Source organism: Miniopterus schreibersii, assembly GCF_964146895.1.
Source record: "Miniopterus schreibersii genome assembly, chromosome: 19".
NCBI classification, from domain to species: Eukaryota; Metazoa; Chordata; class Mammalia; order Chiroptera; family Miniopteridae; genus Miniopterus; species Miniopterus schreibersii.
The window spans coordinates 27,349,700-27,366,937 of NC_138119.1; the positions used below are offsets into that span (position 1 = coordinate 27,349,700).

At 38.0% G+C, this 17,238-nt stretch overlaps 1 protein-coding gene across 1 annotated transcript in view; it reads right to left on the minus strand.

Moving 5' to 3' along the window:
- Positions 1-897: 897 nt before the first annotated feature.
- Positions 898-17,238, minus strand: part of SYT14 (synaptotagmin 14) — a 113,255-nt gene continuing 96,914 nt past the window's right edge. The window contains exons 7-8 of the mRNA XM_081121590.1: positions 5,224-5,413; positions 898-1,448 (exon numbers count right to left, since the gene is read on the minus strand). Of these exons, the coding sequence (XP_080977716.1) occupies positions 1,135-1,448; positions 5,224-5,413 (504 nt within the window). The 3' untranslated portion in view covers positions 898-1,134. The remainder of the gene's footprint in view (positions 1,449-5,223; positions 5,414-17,238) is intronic.

Genomic DNA, 17,238 nt, shown 5'->3' on the forward strand with positions numbered 1-17,238 from the left:
AATTTAGCCATGAGTCAGCTTCATAAGGAATCTCAGAACTGTTTTGAGCATGATGTTCTGATTCAAACTGAGAACTGGAGAATCTTTATATCACAAATACGAACTGAAGTGAGAGCAAAGAAGATTCAGAAGAGAGAACGGGCTCTTATGTGAGTGCTACCTGCTTTATGCACCGCTGGTTACGAAACACTCAGAGCGGATCGTTACAATTTTCTTGAACTTAAGTTGTTTTCAATTTTCAACGGCTTACCTACTATGTTTTTTAGTTTGTAAAAAACGTATTTGCACATTATGACACTTTGAAAGAGTCAATCGTTGAAAGAAATGTTAAGGTAAGGTCCTGTTCTGTTAGGTTCCTACACTGGAATACAAGGATACAGAAAGTGCTTTCAACAGAAAGTTACGTGGTTCTGCAGTACAACCTGTCTAAGGGACTCGCAAGGGACCAGTGCAGTGACTTGGTCTCTTTGGATCGGGCAAAAGCAGAGGTGAACGAAGAAATGAGTTTTAAAAATAACACGCAAAATGCCCTTACGACAGTGAAATCTTGCTTGCACTTAGATCTAGTGCCACTGAGAAGAACGGAGGCACAATGGAACTGAGTGTGCAAAGGGAAAATATCTGAAATAAAACAATTTTCAATGTGACTGGAACCTTTCAGCACCAGAGGTGACTTACAATGGAGCTGGAGAACTGCTTTCTCATATTAAGGTACCTTTCAAACACCAGGGACGAGCCAGTCAAAAACGCCTTGTGGATAATATGTAGGGTGATACTAAAATAGTGTGGCAACGGAAAATTCTAATTTAAAAAAATCATTTACGATTTTGATGTTTTTCAGGAAGTGACTGGCTCTTTTGCTGAAGTAAAATGAACTTCAACCCAATAGCATGTTCCTGAAGCTCTGAGGACTGCTAGTTTAACAAGGATGATGGAAGTTTTTCATTGTCCCAAACAAGCCCTACCGGAGACACAACCTGTCTTCACTTATGTCTGTATTAGATGTTCTTTCCACAGAACGTTTTGGTAGAATGTTGAAGATGATTCTTCAAAGGACAACCCTCCTAATGGTGAAAGAGTAGTGCCGTCGCGGGCAACAGCGCTGCCTGGGCTTGCAAAGGCTCGTCCTAGCCGTCAGGACTCCAGCAACGCGTGCCACCTACAGACCTGCTGTCCTTTCGACTCCTTCATTTCAGCCCAGTGACTGAGCTCCTCTTCGCCAGAGCTGTTCAGACCTAAAGAAATCCAGCCTATCATCTCTTTTCTCTTCATGCTGCGCTTGTTGAACACGGACAGGATAAGGGTCACGTCAGAGAGCTGAAACAGGGCCACTTGGAAAACAAATGTTTCCTTGTACACGGGATTTGGCTGCCCTCTGCGGATGGATGTCTTGCATTTAGACATTTCTTGACCCATGGAATTCAGTAGAGTTAATTTAACATATGTATCTACAGAAAAACAACAACAACATACCACAAATATCATTTGAAACACACCCAAAACATCTTTCTTGTAACATTTGCTGAGATTTATTTGTACTTTATAAGGATATGGTGTATACCATGTTTTAATGGAAATTCGACTAATTCCATTTTGATGTAGATGCTTATAAAACGAGACAGGTACAGAGAATGCTAGGGAAGCAGAAAATCGTTTGGGGGTACTAACGTCTTAGCCTCACTATTTCTACATTATAGTTGGAATTTAAAGGTATACCTCATAATCCTTCCTCCGCCCTCCACCCATTCCCTGTCCTCCCGCGGCCTCCCGAGCCCGCCCTGCCCACCCCCCGTTTAGCTTCACTAAGCAGGACGTGATAGCATTAAGAGACACTTAGCAAGCTCAGTTAGCCACGACACTAAAGCATTCCACTGTGTTTTCAGAGGAGTAAACAAACAAAGAGAAATGAAGGCCGATGACGGGGAGGGAAAGGGGAAGACAAGAATGCAAAGGTAGGACATCGAAACAGCTGAGGGTGAAATGTCAAAACAATCTCTGCATGGATGTGGTTTCTGATTGCATTTTAAAACCATCGAAGGGCCAAAATGAAGCCAAATGCATTGAGGGCTCAAAGTTCAGCAAATCAAGTACGACTTTCTCCTGGTTTCATGCAAGGGGACATGTAATGTGCTTTCTGGGCAGTCAAAATAGATACTCCAGGACTCCTTTCTGACACAATTCCATGTCAGGTTGTAGGTATGGTGTGCGAACCATGTCCATGAATTAGAAAATAAACTGATGTGATGTTCAGTGTACAAAGTGACACGTTAACAGTTCATTGCCTGATTATTTGGGAGATCAACCCCTCTCTTCCAACAACTGTGTTTTCAAGTTCTTTCGACTCATGCAAATGACCTTCAGCATGTTGATCCATCATGTGTACTTCATATCGAAATTTCAATTAATTTTAATGAAAATTGCGGTATTTCTGATGAAGTAACTATTTCTGTCGTATGAATCAAAAATACAAGGAGTGGAAAAATAAAACCTTTAATTTAAAAAGTTTTGCTTATTTTATACTCTGAATACCATCATCCATAATCAGAGATCAATTCTAAGTTAGTTTTATTTGAAGTACCACAGATAATAAATGTGCATTTTTTGAAACCAACATGGTGGACAGCTTCACTGCTGGCAAGTTGTAGGGTATTTTGTTTTTGCATGAAAAGACAACATCCAATTAGCCTCTACAGGAACTCACCTCGGATTATATAAACCTGTCCACCTATCAAGTGTTTTAGACAACAGAACAGTCCATCTGACAACAGGGGGTGGAAAGCAGTAAAAGAAATAATGACCAGATGTCAATTGTTGGGTGAAAGAGGGTCAAAGGTTAGAATTAAAGAGGAAACACTGTTCACTCGAGTGGAAGAACACAATCCTTTAGCATTTTAATTCAGGCAGAGGGTTGAACAAAAGGGTTGTTGGGTAAAATTCGTGAAATGAGAATTTTTAAGGTCACGGTGTAATCTTAAACAAAAATTACACTGATTTAAAGGGGGACATCTTTGTAAGGATATCCTCTTGGTCTAAAGCACATTGAACATATAGAATCATGCAAATTATCAGACTATACAAAAGACTGAATAAAAGTCATTATAGGATCATTATTATTACCCTACATTTTTAAGTTTATCCATGCAATATTTAACGTTTCAAATACTTTTATTACTCTCAATATAATATGAAATTAAATTATGAAGAATAAAATAGAACTACTAAAAATTTTGCCCTTGAATACTGCTATTGTTTCTTTGGTTAAAAACTGGATTATTCCGTCTGTAACACAGTTCAAAGCTTATACCTACAAATGTATGAAGGGTCACAATCTTATATAATATATACAGTATAAGATGAACTGACAAAACTGTCTTATATTTTACATTATTGTCTTATATTTTACTCCATCTTACTAATTTTAATGTTGACATATTCAGTTCAGCTAAACATCCTGATACTGAAGATCTAACTCTAAAATAATGGAAACTGCTTTAACTTACTCTTTAAAACCAAAAAGATCTACTTTGTATCGTGGATGCTGATCTCTTACTTAACCTGTTTAGGAACAGCGGCCGCCTCTACCCTGCTCCCTTCATTTTAGTTCTGATTAGCGATTCTCTGTTTCTATCAACGTGGGCAGCACACGGAGACAAAGGCAAACATATCACTTCCTTCTGCTTCTTTTTAGCATCCAAGTTAAATGTTTGCTAAAAAATTCAACCATTAGCTAAAGCAAGAACGGAGTGGCAAACGGACGGCCTGCGGCTAAAGGCGACCCCCAGAGCGTCTTAGGTTGCGGTGTTGACAAAAGTGTTCGATCTGAAAGCCTCAGTGCAGGGTGGACGCTGCCACCGGTCGCGGGCCTCACCACGCTCCTGTCTTTCAGCTACAACTTCTGCTCATTAAGCCACTTCCCGGGTCATTAGGGTTTGCATTCTAAGTGTGTATTAATGAAGATAACCAAGCAGCTGCTTATTCTAGTTACTGTTTCTTTCCTCCCTCTGAATTTTTCATTCTGAAATGAGAAAGGGGACAATAATAATTCCATTCTTCTTTATGCACCTTTGTCTGACTTGAGTCTCACTGTTGCCCTGTGAGAGACACCACCTTTAATTTTATGTATTAAAAAATTAGACTTAGGGGAGTTAGGTCACTTGTCCAAGGGTAGAAATATAAACATCATTTTGGCCTTCTGACTGTTAATTCAGGGATAGATACATTTCATGATGTATGTAAGACGCAAGGTTTCCAATACCACTTAGGGTAAACCAAATATGTATTATGACTTTTCAGTTTGATTGGAAAAATGTTAATTTAATTCAAGGGTGAAAAAAGTTTCCTCTTCTTCAAGAATTATTTGATACTTAAAAGACTGCTTTAAGTAAGTCTGAGAGACGTCTTTAAACAAATTTAAGGTGGTCATTATTATTCAAAATTTCCTTTCAAATTTATAGTTTAGGGCATTAACAGCTTTAATTTAGAGAAGTATAAAGAAGCTGCTACTTTCCCAGTTTGTTTCCATAGATATGAACAAATAGTTTTGGGCATATATTTGGTGACAATTTCTCTGCTCTCCCATAACTTACCTTAGCTGGGAGAGAGATAAGGAGATGGAAGAGTGAGAGGCATAGAGACAGGGCAGAGGCATCCTATCTAGCTTTCCCTTCCTAGCATTTAGGGTAAATATCAAAGTATTCCTTATTCCTGGTAAAGCCAAAGCATATTCCATTTAAGAAAAGACTCTGGTGACAGTACTGATTTATAATTTTAAAGGAGGGAAATGTGAAAAAGCAGTTTCTTCTTAAACTGTTAAGGGGGAAAAGTGTAGAGTTCTGCATGCAGACAGCAAACACAACATCAATCTTCAGTTAACAGCAATGACTATATATATTCTTGATAATATTGGTGGAAAACTGTTAGCTTTAAAAGACCCTGTAACTTCTCCTGGCATTAGAAGGTAATGGCTTTGATAGGGAGAATTTATTCCACTGACATTAGAAAAATTAAGTCTTGACACCTTACAATGAATATTTTGAATTTCAAATTTTTCTACTTCCCAAATGACTGGAAATAGAAAACATGGAACAGATTGGCTGATGATTATTATCACACCATTTCATTTTCACCGGTTAAGACTAAATAATAGGATGGAAGCCCCTAACACTGAGATCCCCATAAGTGCAGAAAACAGAATTTTAAAAAAACCAAACATTTTTCACTCACTGGGTGGTCTGTTTGCTGCCAAGTTTTTGAAGTGGCTGCCTTTTATGACTTCCGCGGAGAGTCTTCCAGTGGTGGCGTTGTAAAGCAGGCCAATGAGAATTTCTGGAACTGAGCCATGTTCTAGAGACTGACATGAGGATGTACTTCTGCTACAGGACACTTCTGACATGCTCATCTGGGAGTCACAGCCCTGTGATCAAAAGTGAAATCTTTATAGTACTTATAAAGAAAGATACATTGTTAATGAACGTGTTTATTGGAATTAGGCAGGTAAATCACAATAAAGATGAGAGTTGCAGGCAAAATTCCCCAAACACTAAAATTAGAAATGTTGCTCTGAGCATATTTTAGTCCCTGGATATCTTTTCATTATATAGCTGTCAAATAATAGGAGATGGGGTTTTATAAACCCATGCATATTTACAAATCAGAGAAGCTAAATTTCTCAAACTCACAGATGTTAATAAACCGTCCATTTTCTGAATCTAAAAAAATTGTTGTTTCAAGACTTACTGACCTTAAAAGACTGACACAGATTTAGACTCAATTACATTAAATGTAAATGTTTTAACATTGTCTTTAAAGGCAAAGATTGGCACACTTTCATTAAATAAATAAAACAAAACAAGCTTCCATTTATAAATCAATATATAAAACATAGAAATACAGAAAACTGAAAAAGAATGGAAAAATATTAACTGTGAAAGGAAAACTGGCATAGCTACATTAGTATCAGTCAAGGTTAGCTTTAAGGCAATAGCCATCACTTAGGGATGAAGAGATATACTCAATAATGATAAAGCTTTCAATTTACCAGGAAGATAAAATAATTCCAAATTTGCATGCATTAATAACATAGGTTCAGAATACATAAAGCAGAAAGTGCCAGAACTAGAGAGAGAAACAAATTCACAACCAGTAGAGACTTTGGTACACTTGTTTCAATAACTGACCAAACATGCAAGGAAATAAATACAGTAAAAGAAAGAAGATTTTACTATCACAATAAGGAAATTGATCTGATGGTAATATATAGAACATCATACTTTACAGACTATACATTTTCTCAAGTCCACAGTGGAATATTTATAAAATATTTACAAAAATAAAGCAAATAGCAATGAATTTCAAATAATGGAAATCATTCAGAATGTTTTTTAATCAACTAGAAATCTAAGCTATCTTCTAATAAAGAAAAAAAATCTGTATACTATTGGAAATTAAGGATACACTTCTAAATAACCCATAGGTAACTAAATTATGATGAAAATAAGTTACTTGAAAACACTAATAAAAATAGATAAACAGTGGAGAGGGTAATTAAGAAAAAAAAAGAGAAGGCACAAATACTAAATATCAGTAATAAAAAAGGAGACACTACTACATATCCTATAGACCAAAAAAAGGTAAAAGGATAGTATGAATAGCTCTCTTCCAATAAATTGGAAATTTTGATGAAATAGACATAGTCATAGAAAACTATAACTAAAACAGACACAAAAAGAAACACAGTATCTAAATAGTCTTATTGAAGAAGTTGAATTTGCAATTAAAAACTTTTCTAAAAAAATACAAAAAACAAAACTAAAAACTTTTGCTAGATGGCTTCACCAGTGAATTCTAATTAATGCTAGTCGCACCCATATTCTTCCAGGCAGTAGCAGGGAAAGAAGAAACTTTCCCTAATTTCCTTTAAGAATCTAGTAAAACCTTCAAGCCAAAATCAGAGAACGACATTATAAAAAAGTTAGCAGATTTTCTCATTCATGAACTTAGATTCAACATCCTAAATAAACTAATTAGCAAACCAAATCTAACAATCTATAACATCATACTTAATAGAAAAAAATTTTAATGTTTCCCCTTTGAAACTGGGGATGTGACAATTACCACTTCTAGTAAAAATGTAGTGGAGATCCCAGCCAGTGGAGGCCTAGCCTCACTAACAACAATAAAATGAAATAAAAGGTATAATGGTTTAGAAAAGGAGATTAAACAGTCCTGTGGACAGGTTATGTAATTATGCACACATGAAACCTAAACAAGTCCACAGACGAGCAACAACTGCATACAAAGGTAAAAATTTAAATCTATACATTGCTGAATGCCAGCAACAACTCTGAAAATAAAATTTATTTGAAAACAGGATTTATTAGAGCATGAAATATAAAATATCTAGGAGTAAATATAATAAATGATATGCAAGGCCTCTATAAAGAAAAATACCAATATTATTGAGAGAAATTTAGAAGTACTTTGTAGATATATTATGCTAATATATTAAAAGGCTCAATTTAATAATATTCTCTCTAAATTGCTCTATAGATTAAATATGATCACAATCAAAATCTCAACAGATTTCTTTGTGGAAGGCAACAAGCTAATTAAAAATAGATGTGGAATATACACAAAATGGAATATTATTCAGCCTTAAAAAAGAAGGAAATACCACCATATATGACAACATGGACAACCTGGAGGACATTATATTAAGTGAAATAAGCCAGTCCTAGGCATTTACTACGTGATTCCATTTATATGAGGTCTCTAGAATAGTCACACTCATGGAAGCAGAGGCTAGGTGGAGGGAGGAATGAAGAGTTGTGCTCAATGGGTATAAAGTTCCAGTTATGCAAGATGAGTAAGTTCTAAAGATCTGCTATACAACATGGTACTTAGCGTTAACAATACTGTATCGTACACTTAAAAATTTGTTATAGGGATATGTTAAATGTTCTTATAATAAAAATAATAAAGTAATATACAAGATAGGAGGTCCTGCTCTAGTATCAACATTTATTATAAAGCTGTATTATTTAAGACAATGACAAAAAACAGAATAGAAAGCCCACAAATTAATCTGCGCATATATACACACTTAATTTACAACAAACGTGGAGCTACCATGCAGTGGGGAAAGGATAATCTTGTTCATAAATAGTGGTAGGACAACTGGTTACCCACATAGAAATAAATGAAAATTAACCCTTCCTTCAAAACATACCAAAAATTCAATTGTGGATCTGAATGAAAAAGGTAAAATAATAAATCTATACATTAACATAGGGGACTATATTCATGATTTCAGGGTAGGGAAAGAATTCCTAAAGAGGACACAAAAGCATTAATCATAAAGTTTGGTCAATCTATTAACATTAAAATTAAGAATTTTTGAACTTCGAGAGAGACTTTTAGGATGGCAGAAAGGCAAACAACCAAGAGGGAGAAGAGATCTGTAATACTTCTAGTTCCATAATTAGCTCAAATCCAGAATATGTAAAGAACATCTATAAATCAATTAAAAAAGACAACACAATATAAAAACAGCCAGACACTTGAACCAGCGGTTTCATAAAAGAACGGCCAATAAATATATGAAAATGATGCTCAACTTCATTAGTAATCAGGGAAATGCAAATTAAAACCATTGCAGTAACACTCCACAACAAATAGATGGGCTAAAAAAACTGTGGTGAGAGCACAAAGCAGTGGGAACTCCCAGATCCCTCTGGTGGTAAAGTGATATGGCTTTGAAATATGTTAAAAATACACATACCTTGTGACCTGGCGAGTCCACGCATCCATAGATACACCCCCACAGAAATATGTGCAACGTTTATCGAGCGACATATGAAGGAATGTCCATATCAGCATTATTTATAATGGCCCCAAACAGTGGGATGCATAAATAACTTGTGAGTTCACACGATAAAGCAACTGTACCATATATATAGTGTGTATACACTAGATAGCAAAAACTATGTAACTACGTTTACAAACATGACTTTGGGAGAAAAATGCTGAACCTAAAAGGATACTTAGCTGAATTTATGTAAATTTCAACCACAAAAACAAAACTAGTGCCCTCTCCCTCCAGGGGGCACCCCCTTGCCCTCCTTCCCTCTCAGGTGTGCAGCTCCTAAACTCTAAGGGTCCCCAGGAGACTTGCAACCAGAGGAGCAATGGACGGCAGTGGCTCCTCTTGGCCTAAGCCCCTGAAACTCTCTCCAAGGAGCCTTTTCTCTGACTTTCCAGTGAGCCAAAGCAGCTCCATCTAGGCTCATTTCTTTCCTATATATTTCTAGAGAATCAAAGCAGCCCCGCCTATGCTCTCTCCAGTTGCTTTTCTATCCTAAGCCCTTCCCTGTTTCACTGTCCTCAGCTTTAATACATGTATTCTTCAAAACCAAATCTAACCAACCAACCAAAGACCAGGCAAAACTAAACCATAGTATTTCAGAGCCGTGAATAGGGGATAAAACTATAAAGCAAGCAAGCGATCAATGGAAAAGTCAAAATTGTGGTTAACTCTAGAGGTGGTGGGAAGAGAAAGGAGTGATGGGGAAGGGGACGCTGAGGGCTTCGGGGTTACTGATGCTTTATTTCTTGACCTGGGTGGCAGTTACATGGGTAGTAAGTTTTTGTTTTTTTTACACTTTCTAGTGTGTGCTGGGTTTCATAAGGAAAAAGGTTTAATGAAAGAACTACATGATACAAGAATACAATATATACAAATTAACATAGATTAATAAAAATACATATTTAAGACTTTCATGGAAGATTCCTAAAGGGATTCACTCCATGAGTTAAATATAAAGGCTATAACACTGTTTTTATAACAGATTTGTAAATTGAACAAATTTTAGATTTAAAAAAGCCCAAAAATGTTTGATAGAAATCTTCAAGTTTGGACCCACTGCTGGCTATATCAGTAAAAAAGAATTAATACATACCCGGGAAGGGAATTAACTCATTAGACAAATATTCAGAAGAATAAAATCTCGTCTTTCCAAATTTAACTCTAAACCAGCGGAGAAAGCCAAAAGGAATAGACATCTCATACTTGTAAATCATGGGTACACAAAGCACAGAGTTTGGTGTGTTTTCATGACAGTTGGAGGAGAAAACAATTTTAGTAAGTTTCAATTAGGATATATCATCGCTTATGAAAACAGTGTCAAAAACATGCCCGTGCACATTTGGTGCACTCGCTACATTAGCCTATTATCCGAGCAGCAGCTGCTAGATTACTGTGAAATACATTTTTCATAATATAGTATTTTCCACATTAGCCTACTGGCAGATAATAAGATGTGAACCTAATATTTTCTTATCAACACAGACATCCTATTGCCAATTATGAGCAACGAAGTGAGGTCCCAAGAAAGTCCTGGGAAAGGCCTTTCTTGTCCTCAAGCCTCAAGGGAAAGAGCAAGGGTGGTAAGATCCTTGGTGACCGCATTCTATTTTGGGAGGCCCTGCCGAAACAGAACAGCGTTTAACAGAAGAAAACTATGGCCTAAAAGAGTCCGCCCTGGACTTAAACCATAGAAAGGGAGCTCGTCTCAGGGCCTTTCTGCGGCCGCCAGCGTGCCCGCCCATCCAAGGCTGGCACAGCTCTGGCAGCCTGCGATCAGCGCGCACAGCCAAAGCAGTGCAGAGTCGCTCCATAAATAGAGCGACTGCGGTAAAGACAAATTAAATACAGATACGATGTACTCCAGTGGCATCTCTCCAGTGACTATTCCTCGGGGCAGGCTGCTCCACTCGCTGTGCGCTCAGCAATCTCTGGCTCTGCAGCCCCCGTCATTAATTTATAACTGGGGCCTGCCTAGGTGGCAGGAACGGCAGGTGATTAACCCAAAGTCAAACAAATCCCAATCATAATTAGGTCTACTTCAAGAAATAGTCCCACAGGCTCCCCAGCGCAACACCTCTCCCCATCTAACAGGACGTTTTTTTAATACTTCCTCTCGGTTCCCCCGAGTCCTCTGCCCCAGGGTGAAGAAGGAATGTGTGAAAGTAGAAAAAAACGAATTTTTCAGAAAAATGAATAAACTCTGTTTACCCTAAGAAGAATTTGTATGGTGCTAACAGATTAAAATTGGTGGGAACTTATAAATATAGAGAGAAAAGATAAGATTAAAAATGTAATAGAATTCCTATTAATGTCTAGACTTTTATTAGTACCAAACTGATTCCAATTTACTTGTGATCACTTATACACAATATTTTTAAGGTAAAACCGAACTGTACAATGATAATTACTATAAATTTGAATAGTTTCTGTTGAATTTACTTTCACTGTGGCTGGAAGATATTCTCTGGTTTATAGTTTAATTTATAGATGAAATGCTTCCATTAGACTTTTCTGAAAATGGGGCAATGAGGACACAGGGTGAAGTGCCACAAGAGGGAAGTCACCTGCTGCGGCGTTGGAGCTGCACTAATGGCGAGTTTCATCTCCACCAGCAGTGCTCCTCCTCGGGGCCCTTTCCCAGCCCCAAGGCACTGAACACGTTTCAGCCTCGGCAAGGAGGAGATAACCAGAGGCAATTTCAGACAGAGAAAGCAAGAGCAGCGAAACTGCTCCAAATCTTGGCCTTGCAGCCCACTCCCTCCCCAATCCCATTCTGTCCTTTGGTAAGGTAGAAACACCAACTGACGCTGAAGGGTAACTTAACAGGCTGAGCCGGGGACGGCTGGACAGTGTAAACTTCAGAGTGCTCACTGCTGGGTTCAGGATACTTGTGGTTGCAAACGACAGAATATCCAACTTCAACTGGCCTAAGCAACACAAGGGAATTCACCGGCTTATGGGCCACAGCAGTTGGTACAGAAGTAGCTTCAAGTCCTCACTGATCCAGGCCTCCACCTGTGTTCCCTCCCAGGAGCCAGTTCTTCCCCGGTTCCCGAGTCTGTTTCCCAATCTTAGCTTTACTCTCAGGTACACTCTTCCCTCTTAGTTGCCACAGTTTTCAGCAGCTCTGAGTGTTGTGAGAAAGAGGAAGACAGCATCCCGACTGCTCTAACCAAAACCCCAGAGCTGGCTGTCAGGGCTCATGAAATTTAATTCCAGGGCTTTGGAATAAAGTCACTTCATCAGAAGAACAGAGGCAGCTTGGCTCCCAAGTGAAATCTGGATACTGTGGCCACAAGAAGCAGCTATGGATGCCAGGCAGAAAAAACACGTTTATTACAGAGCCCTTCAACTTTCCCCCTTGGCCTTCAGTGAGGACCACAGCCCATGCTACTAAGGAGCTGACAATGTCACTGCCGTTGCTCCAACTGTGACTACTTCCCTCATATTCTTTGCTGGGTCTGGTCTGCAGTCATCAGCCTTGCAAGAGCCAGGGAAGAGGAACAGATGGTTCCGTGAACAGAGCTGACATTCAGGTTAGGTAACAGAGAGTGAAAAAGAGTAGGAAATTCTCACTTTCTCTTCCATAAAGCTTTTAAATAAATGCTGAAAACAATGTATTGATAAGAAGATTTAAGATATAAAAAATTAATTGTATGGACAGGTACATGCAAAAAAAATGAAATCAGATCACCAACTTACGCCATTGCACAAAAGTAAATTCAAAATGGATAAAAGACTTAAATGTAAGACATGAAAGCATAAAAGTCCTAGAGGAAAACATGGGCAGCAAGATCTCAGACATCTCTCGTAGCAGTATGTTTGCTGATACACCTCCTAGGGCAAGAGACACTAAGGAGAAAATAAACAAACGGGACTGCATCAAAATAAAAAGCTTCTGCACTGCAAAAGGAACCATCAACAGAACATAAAGGGAGCCCACTGGATGGGAGAACTTATTTGCCAACGACACATCTGATAAGGGGTTAATTTCCAAAATATACAAGGAACTCATACAATTTAACAAAAGGAAGACAAACAATCCAATTAAAAAATGGGCAAAGGACCTAAATAGACACTGCTCCAAAGAGGACATAGAGATAGATGGCCAAGAGACATATGAAAAAATGCTCAAAGTCACTAATCATCAGAGAGATGCAAATTAAAATGACAATGAAGTATCACCTCACACCTGTCAGAATGGCTCCATCAACAAATCAACGAACTACAAGTGCAGGCGAGGGTGTGGAGAAAAGGGAGCCCTGGTGCACTGCTGGTGGGAATGCAGACTGGGGCAGCCACTATGGGAAACAGTATGGAGGTTCCTCAAAAAATTAAAAATGGACCTGCCATTTGACCCAGTGATCTCACTTCTAGGAATATATCCTAAGAGACCCAAAACATCGATCACAAAGAACTTATGCCCCCCCCCCCATGTTCATAGCAGCACAATTTAAAATAGCTAAGATCTGGAAACAGCCCAAGTGCCCATCAGGAGATGAGTGGATAAAAAAAGCTGTGGGACATTCATACCTTGGAATACTACGCAGCTGTAAAAAAGAAAGGTCTTTTATCCTTTGGGACAGCATGGAGGGAACTAGAAAGTATTATGCTAAGTGAAATAAGCCAGTCAGAGGAAGACAAGCACCACATGACCGCACTTATATGTGGAATATAATGAGCAAAACAAACTGATGAGCGAAATGGATCCAGAGACATAGAAGCATGGAATAGACTGAGGGATCTCAGAGGGAAGGTGGGGAGGGGGGAGGGGGTGAGGAGAGAGTAATCCAAGAACTTATATGTTTATAAGCATAACCCATGGACACAGACACTGGTCGGCGGAAGGCCGGGGGTGGGATGGATGTGGGACAGAGGGGACTGATGGGGGTAAAAAGGGGACATCTGCAATATTTTCAACAATAAAGATAAAGAAACTTAAAAAAACACTGTAAAACAAAGAATGAAGTTTACATGATATTGATTCTTTGATATTTGTGGAGACTTCCTTTGTGGACTAGCATGTGGTTGACATTTGTAACAGTTCCACATATCTTATATTTATTAAAGAGAGGTCCCATATATATCCATTAAATCAAGCTTGTTAAGTGTTACTCAAATCTCCCATATCCTTACTAGTATTTTTCTGCTTGATCTGTCCCTGCTTATTTAGATTCTCTACATGTTTAACAAGCTCTTGGCCTATCATCATTTCTTCCATCTCATTTCCTTCCTTTGAATGCAGTGTTCTTCTTATAAAAGTATATGTTTTAGTAATTATTCCAGCAATGATCTGTGAGTGGTCAATTCTCTTGGTCTTTGCCTGAAAATATCTGGAGTTTGCTTTCTTCCTTAAAAGATAATTTAGGTGGCTACAATAGTCTAAGTTGGTAGTTCATTTGCCTTGATACCTCGAAGATATTCTGTCACTGCCTTCTGGTCTTTGAGGCTGTTGAGAAGCCTTCTGCTAGACAAACTGTTGTTCCCTTACATTTTCTCTACGGTTACTTTTATCATTTTTCTTTGGTGCTTCATCTTTTCGCTGTAATTTTTATACGTGTGGACTCATTTTCTATAATCCTGCTTAGGGCTTGTGCTTTCTCAATCCGATGACCTACTATAGTCATCAAATACTGCCTCTCATTTTCCCTAGTCTCTCATTCTGGAGTTCTTTATAAGAAAATATACTTAACATTCTCATTCCACCCTCCATTCTCCTTACCCTCTGATTCATATTTTTCATTGATTCTATTTTTAAGAACTCCATTTTTCATTCTCGAAGTTCCATATGGTCATTATTTAAATCTGCCTCTTTCCCCATATTGTCATGTTTTTGCCTTGTGGTTTCTATGACTTCTTTTAGCTCTTAATTCATTTAAAGCATATTTATTTTATAATCTCTTTCACAGTGTGTTATTAATTCATGTCCTAGAGATGCCAATATACTTATCTTTGGGGTCTGCTTATACTTTCTTTTTTTTAATGTGAGTTCATCTTTAAGGGGGAGTATTTTTTCTGTGGGAATTCCTTATAGTCTAAGTTTCGTTACCTGAACAAAACAGGATGTCATTTAAGGTAAAAAGTAATGGGGCTGGCACAATGGTAGAAAACGAACAGTGTCCATTACACTCTTGGACCTAATATTTATATTCTCAGTTTAGTAATTTTTAGAAACACTCCTATTCATCTCATAATTGGGTTTTAATTTAATTTGTGACCAGAGTTCAGGCTAGCTGCAAGAAGTAATTAATAGACAATATACTGTTTATCAAGCTGCAAGAACAGGACAGAAGGGAAAGGAAACAGCTATTTGGACACCCAGCAGGATAGGAGTTTACAGAATGTCTGCTCTGAACAGGGCACTGCACTAGGAAAGAAGTGAACTGATTTGGAGGCAGACAGTAATAAAACACTTTGAGAGGCTTTATGGGAGAATACAAGTGGATGTGGTTCACTTTGGGGTATCAGAAACTATATTCTTGAGAAGAGAGGTATTTAAAGTTGGCCCTAAGAGGATTTCAATAGGCACAAGGACAGGCATTTCAGACAGAGGGAATGAGCAAAGGACCAAAAGTGGATACCACATTTTTAAAATGTAAATTGATCTGATGTGGTTAGTATGTGTGGGGAGAAGGGTGGAAAATGTAGCTACAAAGGAAGGTTGAAGCCAAATTTTAACTCACCCAGCACTAGGGAACATTTCTATCAGAGACTTCCCATACTACACGGTAAGCTTTACTTGTCTGTGTTTCCTCAGTCCCTTGAGGGCAGAACATTTGCTTTATATGCCTCTGTATGTCCCAAAATTAGTACAGTGCCTACCACTCAGCAGGTACTTAATCAATATTATTGAATGAAAATCATATGTTGTGAAAGATGTGAGATGTGGTGGTAAGAAAAACTGTGCCTGCTCTATACACAGTGAAAGCAAAGGCTGCATTTTGAACTGGGGAGTCCCACGCCCAGGCCTATGTCTGAGAAAAACAACGTGAGGCCAAACATGTGACATGGCCAAGTGCTTAGGCGGGGTGGTAACTTACTTTGCTGTGTTAGCGAGAGATGTCTCTTCCTGAGACAGTACTTGTATAGCCTATCTTTGTGCACATTTTACATCTTAAGCCAAAAACTGCAATTTTTTACCCTGCAGCAAAACATAGACTTAAAAAATATCTGATTTATTACAGTCAACCTTGGAGATCCAGAAACATTAGTGGGAGTAATTGTATGAGATTTTTGTAACTAACTGCTTTAGCACATACTAAGAACTAAGACTTTTATTTCAAAATTAGGGTAGTTGACTTTTCCTGTCTTCTCACTGGTCTATCACATTTCCGAAAACTGCAAAAGCTTTCTTTCTCTGAGATATTTGACTCACTGGCAATACATATGGGGTCACGAAGGTAGTAAAGTCTCTGCACCCCAGAAATGCCCTTCATATACATCTGGGGGAGGAGAGAGAGCTTTTAAAAATTGGTCACTAAGCTTACGGAGTGCTAGAATCAGTTATTCCTATGCTTAGTAAATGAGTGTAGTAATCCAAATGTCTTAAATATTCCCTTTGTTTTAAATGAGATGATTGATTCTGTGTGTGTGTGTGTGTGTGTGTGTGTGTGTGTGTGTGTGTATTACTATTGGAAAATGAAATAGAATGACGGTTAGAAAATAATTTCCCAAATTTATTTTTAAATGATTTTTAAGTTTTAAGTTATATTCTATTATCCACAGATTACTGGTTTTCCAACTGTAGCTAGTGAAATCTATCAAATTTCATTTTTTAAGTACAGCTTTAACTACTGAAAGACTAAAATAATAGATGCACACAAATGAGTATTAAAACAGAGGCCGTACAGTATACTGGTAAGGAAAGCAAACTCTGGAGTCAGGCTACCAGGGCCTGTCAGTCACGGGAATGTGACGCTGGGCAGGGTATTTAGCATCTCTATGCTTTATCTTAAACGTGGAATAACTGTCTACTTCCTTAGCAGCTATACTACTTGCTAACATACTGGAGAACACTAGTGCATTTACTATTTTTGACTAAAGATTCATCTGCCATTTCTATTTAATTGAGAACTCTGGAGACTGCAGGGCAAGCTGTTTAAAAAGAGTCACCATTTGTTAACTCTTTATCTGTGTGAATCAGACTTTTTCTACATATTGTACAATTAAAAATATAAACGGAATTGCACTTCAAAGCTCAATTGTATAGTTGTAGGTACCTGTGCTTTGGACTAAGACAGGTGGGTTTGCATGTGAGCTCTGACATTTTGCCATCTGCGTAACCCTGGACGTATTTCAAAATCTCCTTGAGACTCAAGTTCCTTATCTGTAGAAATAGTACTACCTCAAAAAGTTTATTCTAAATATTTTGTTCA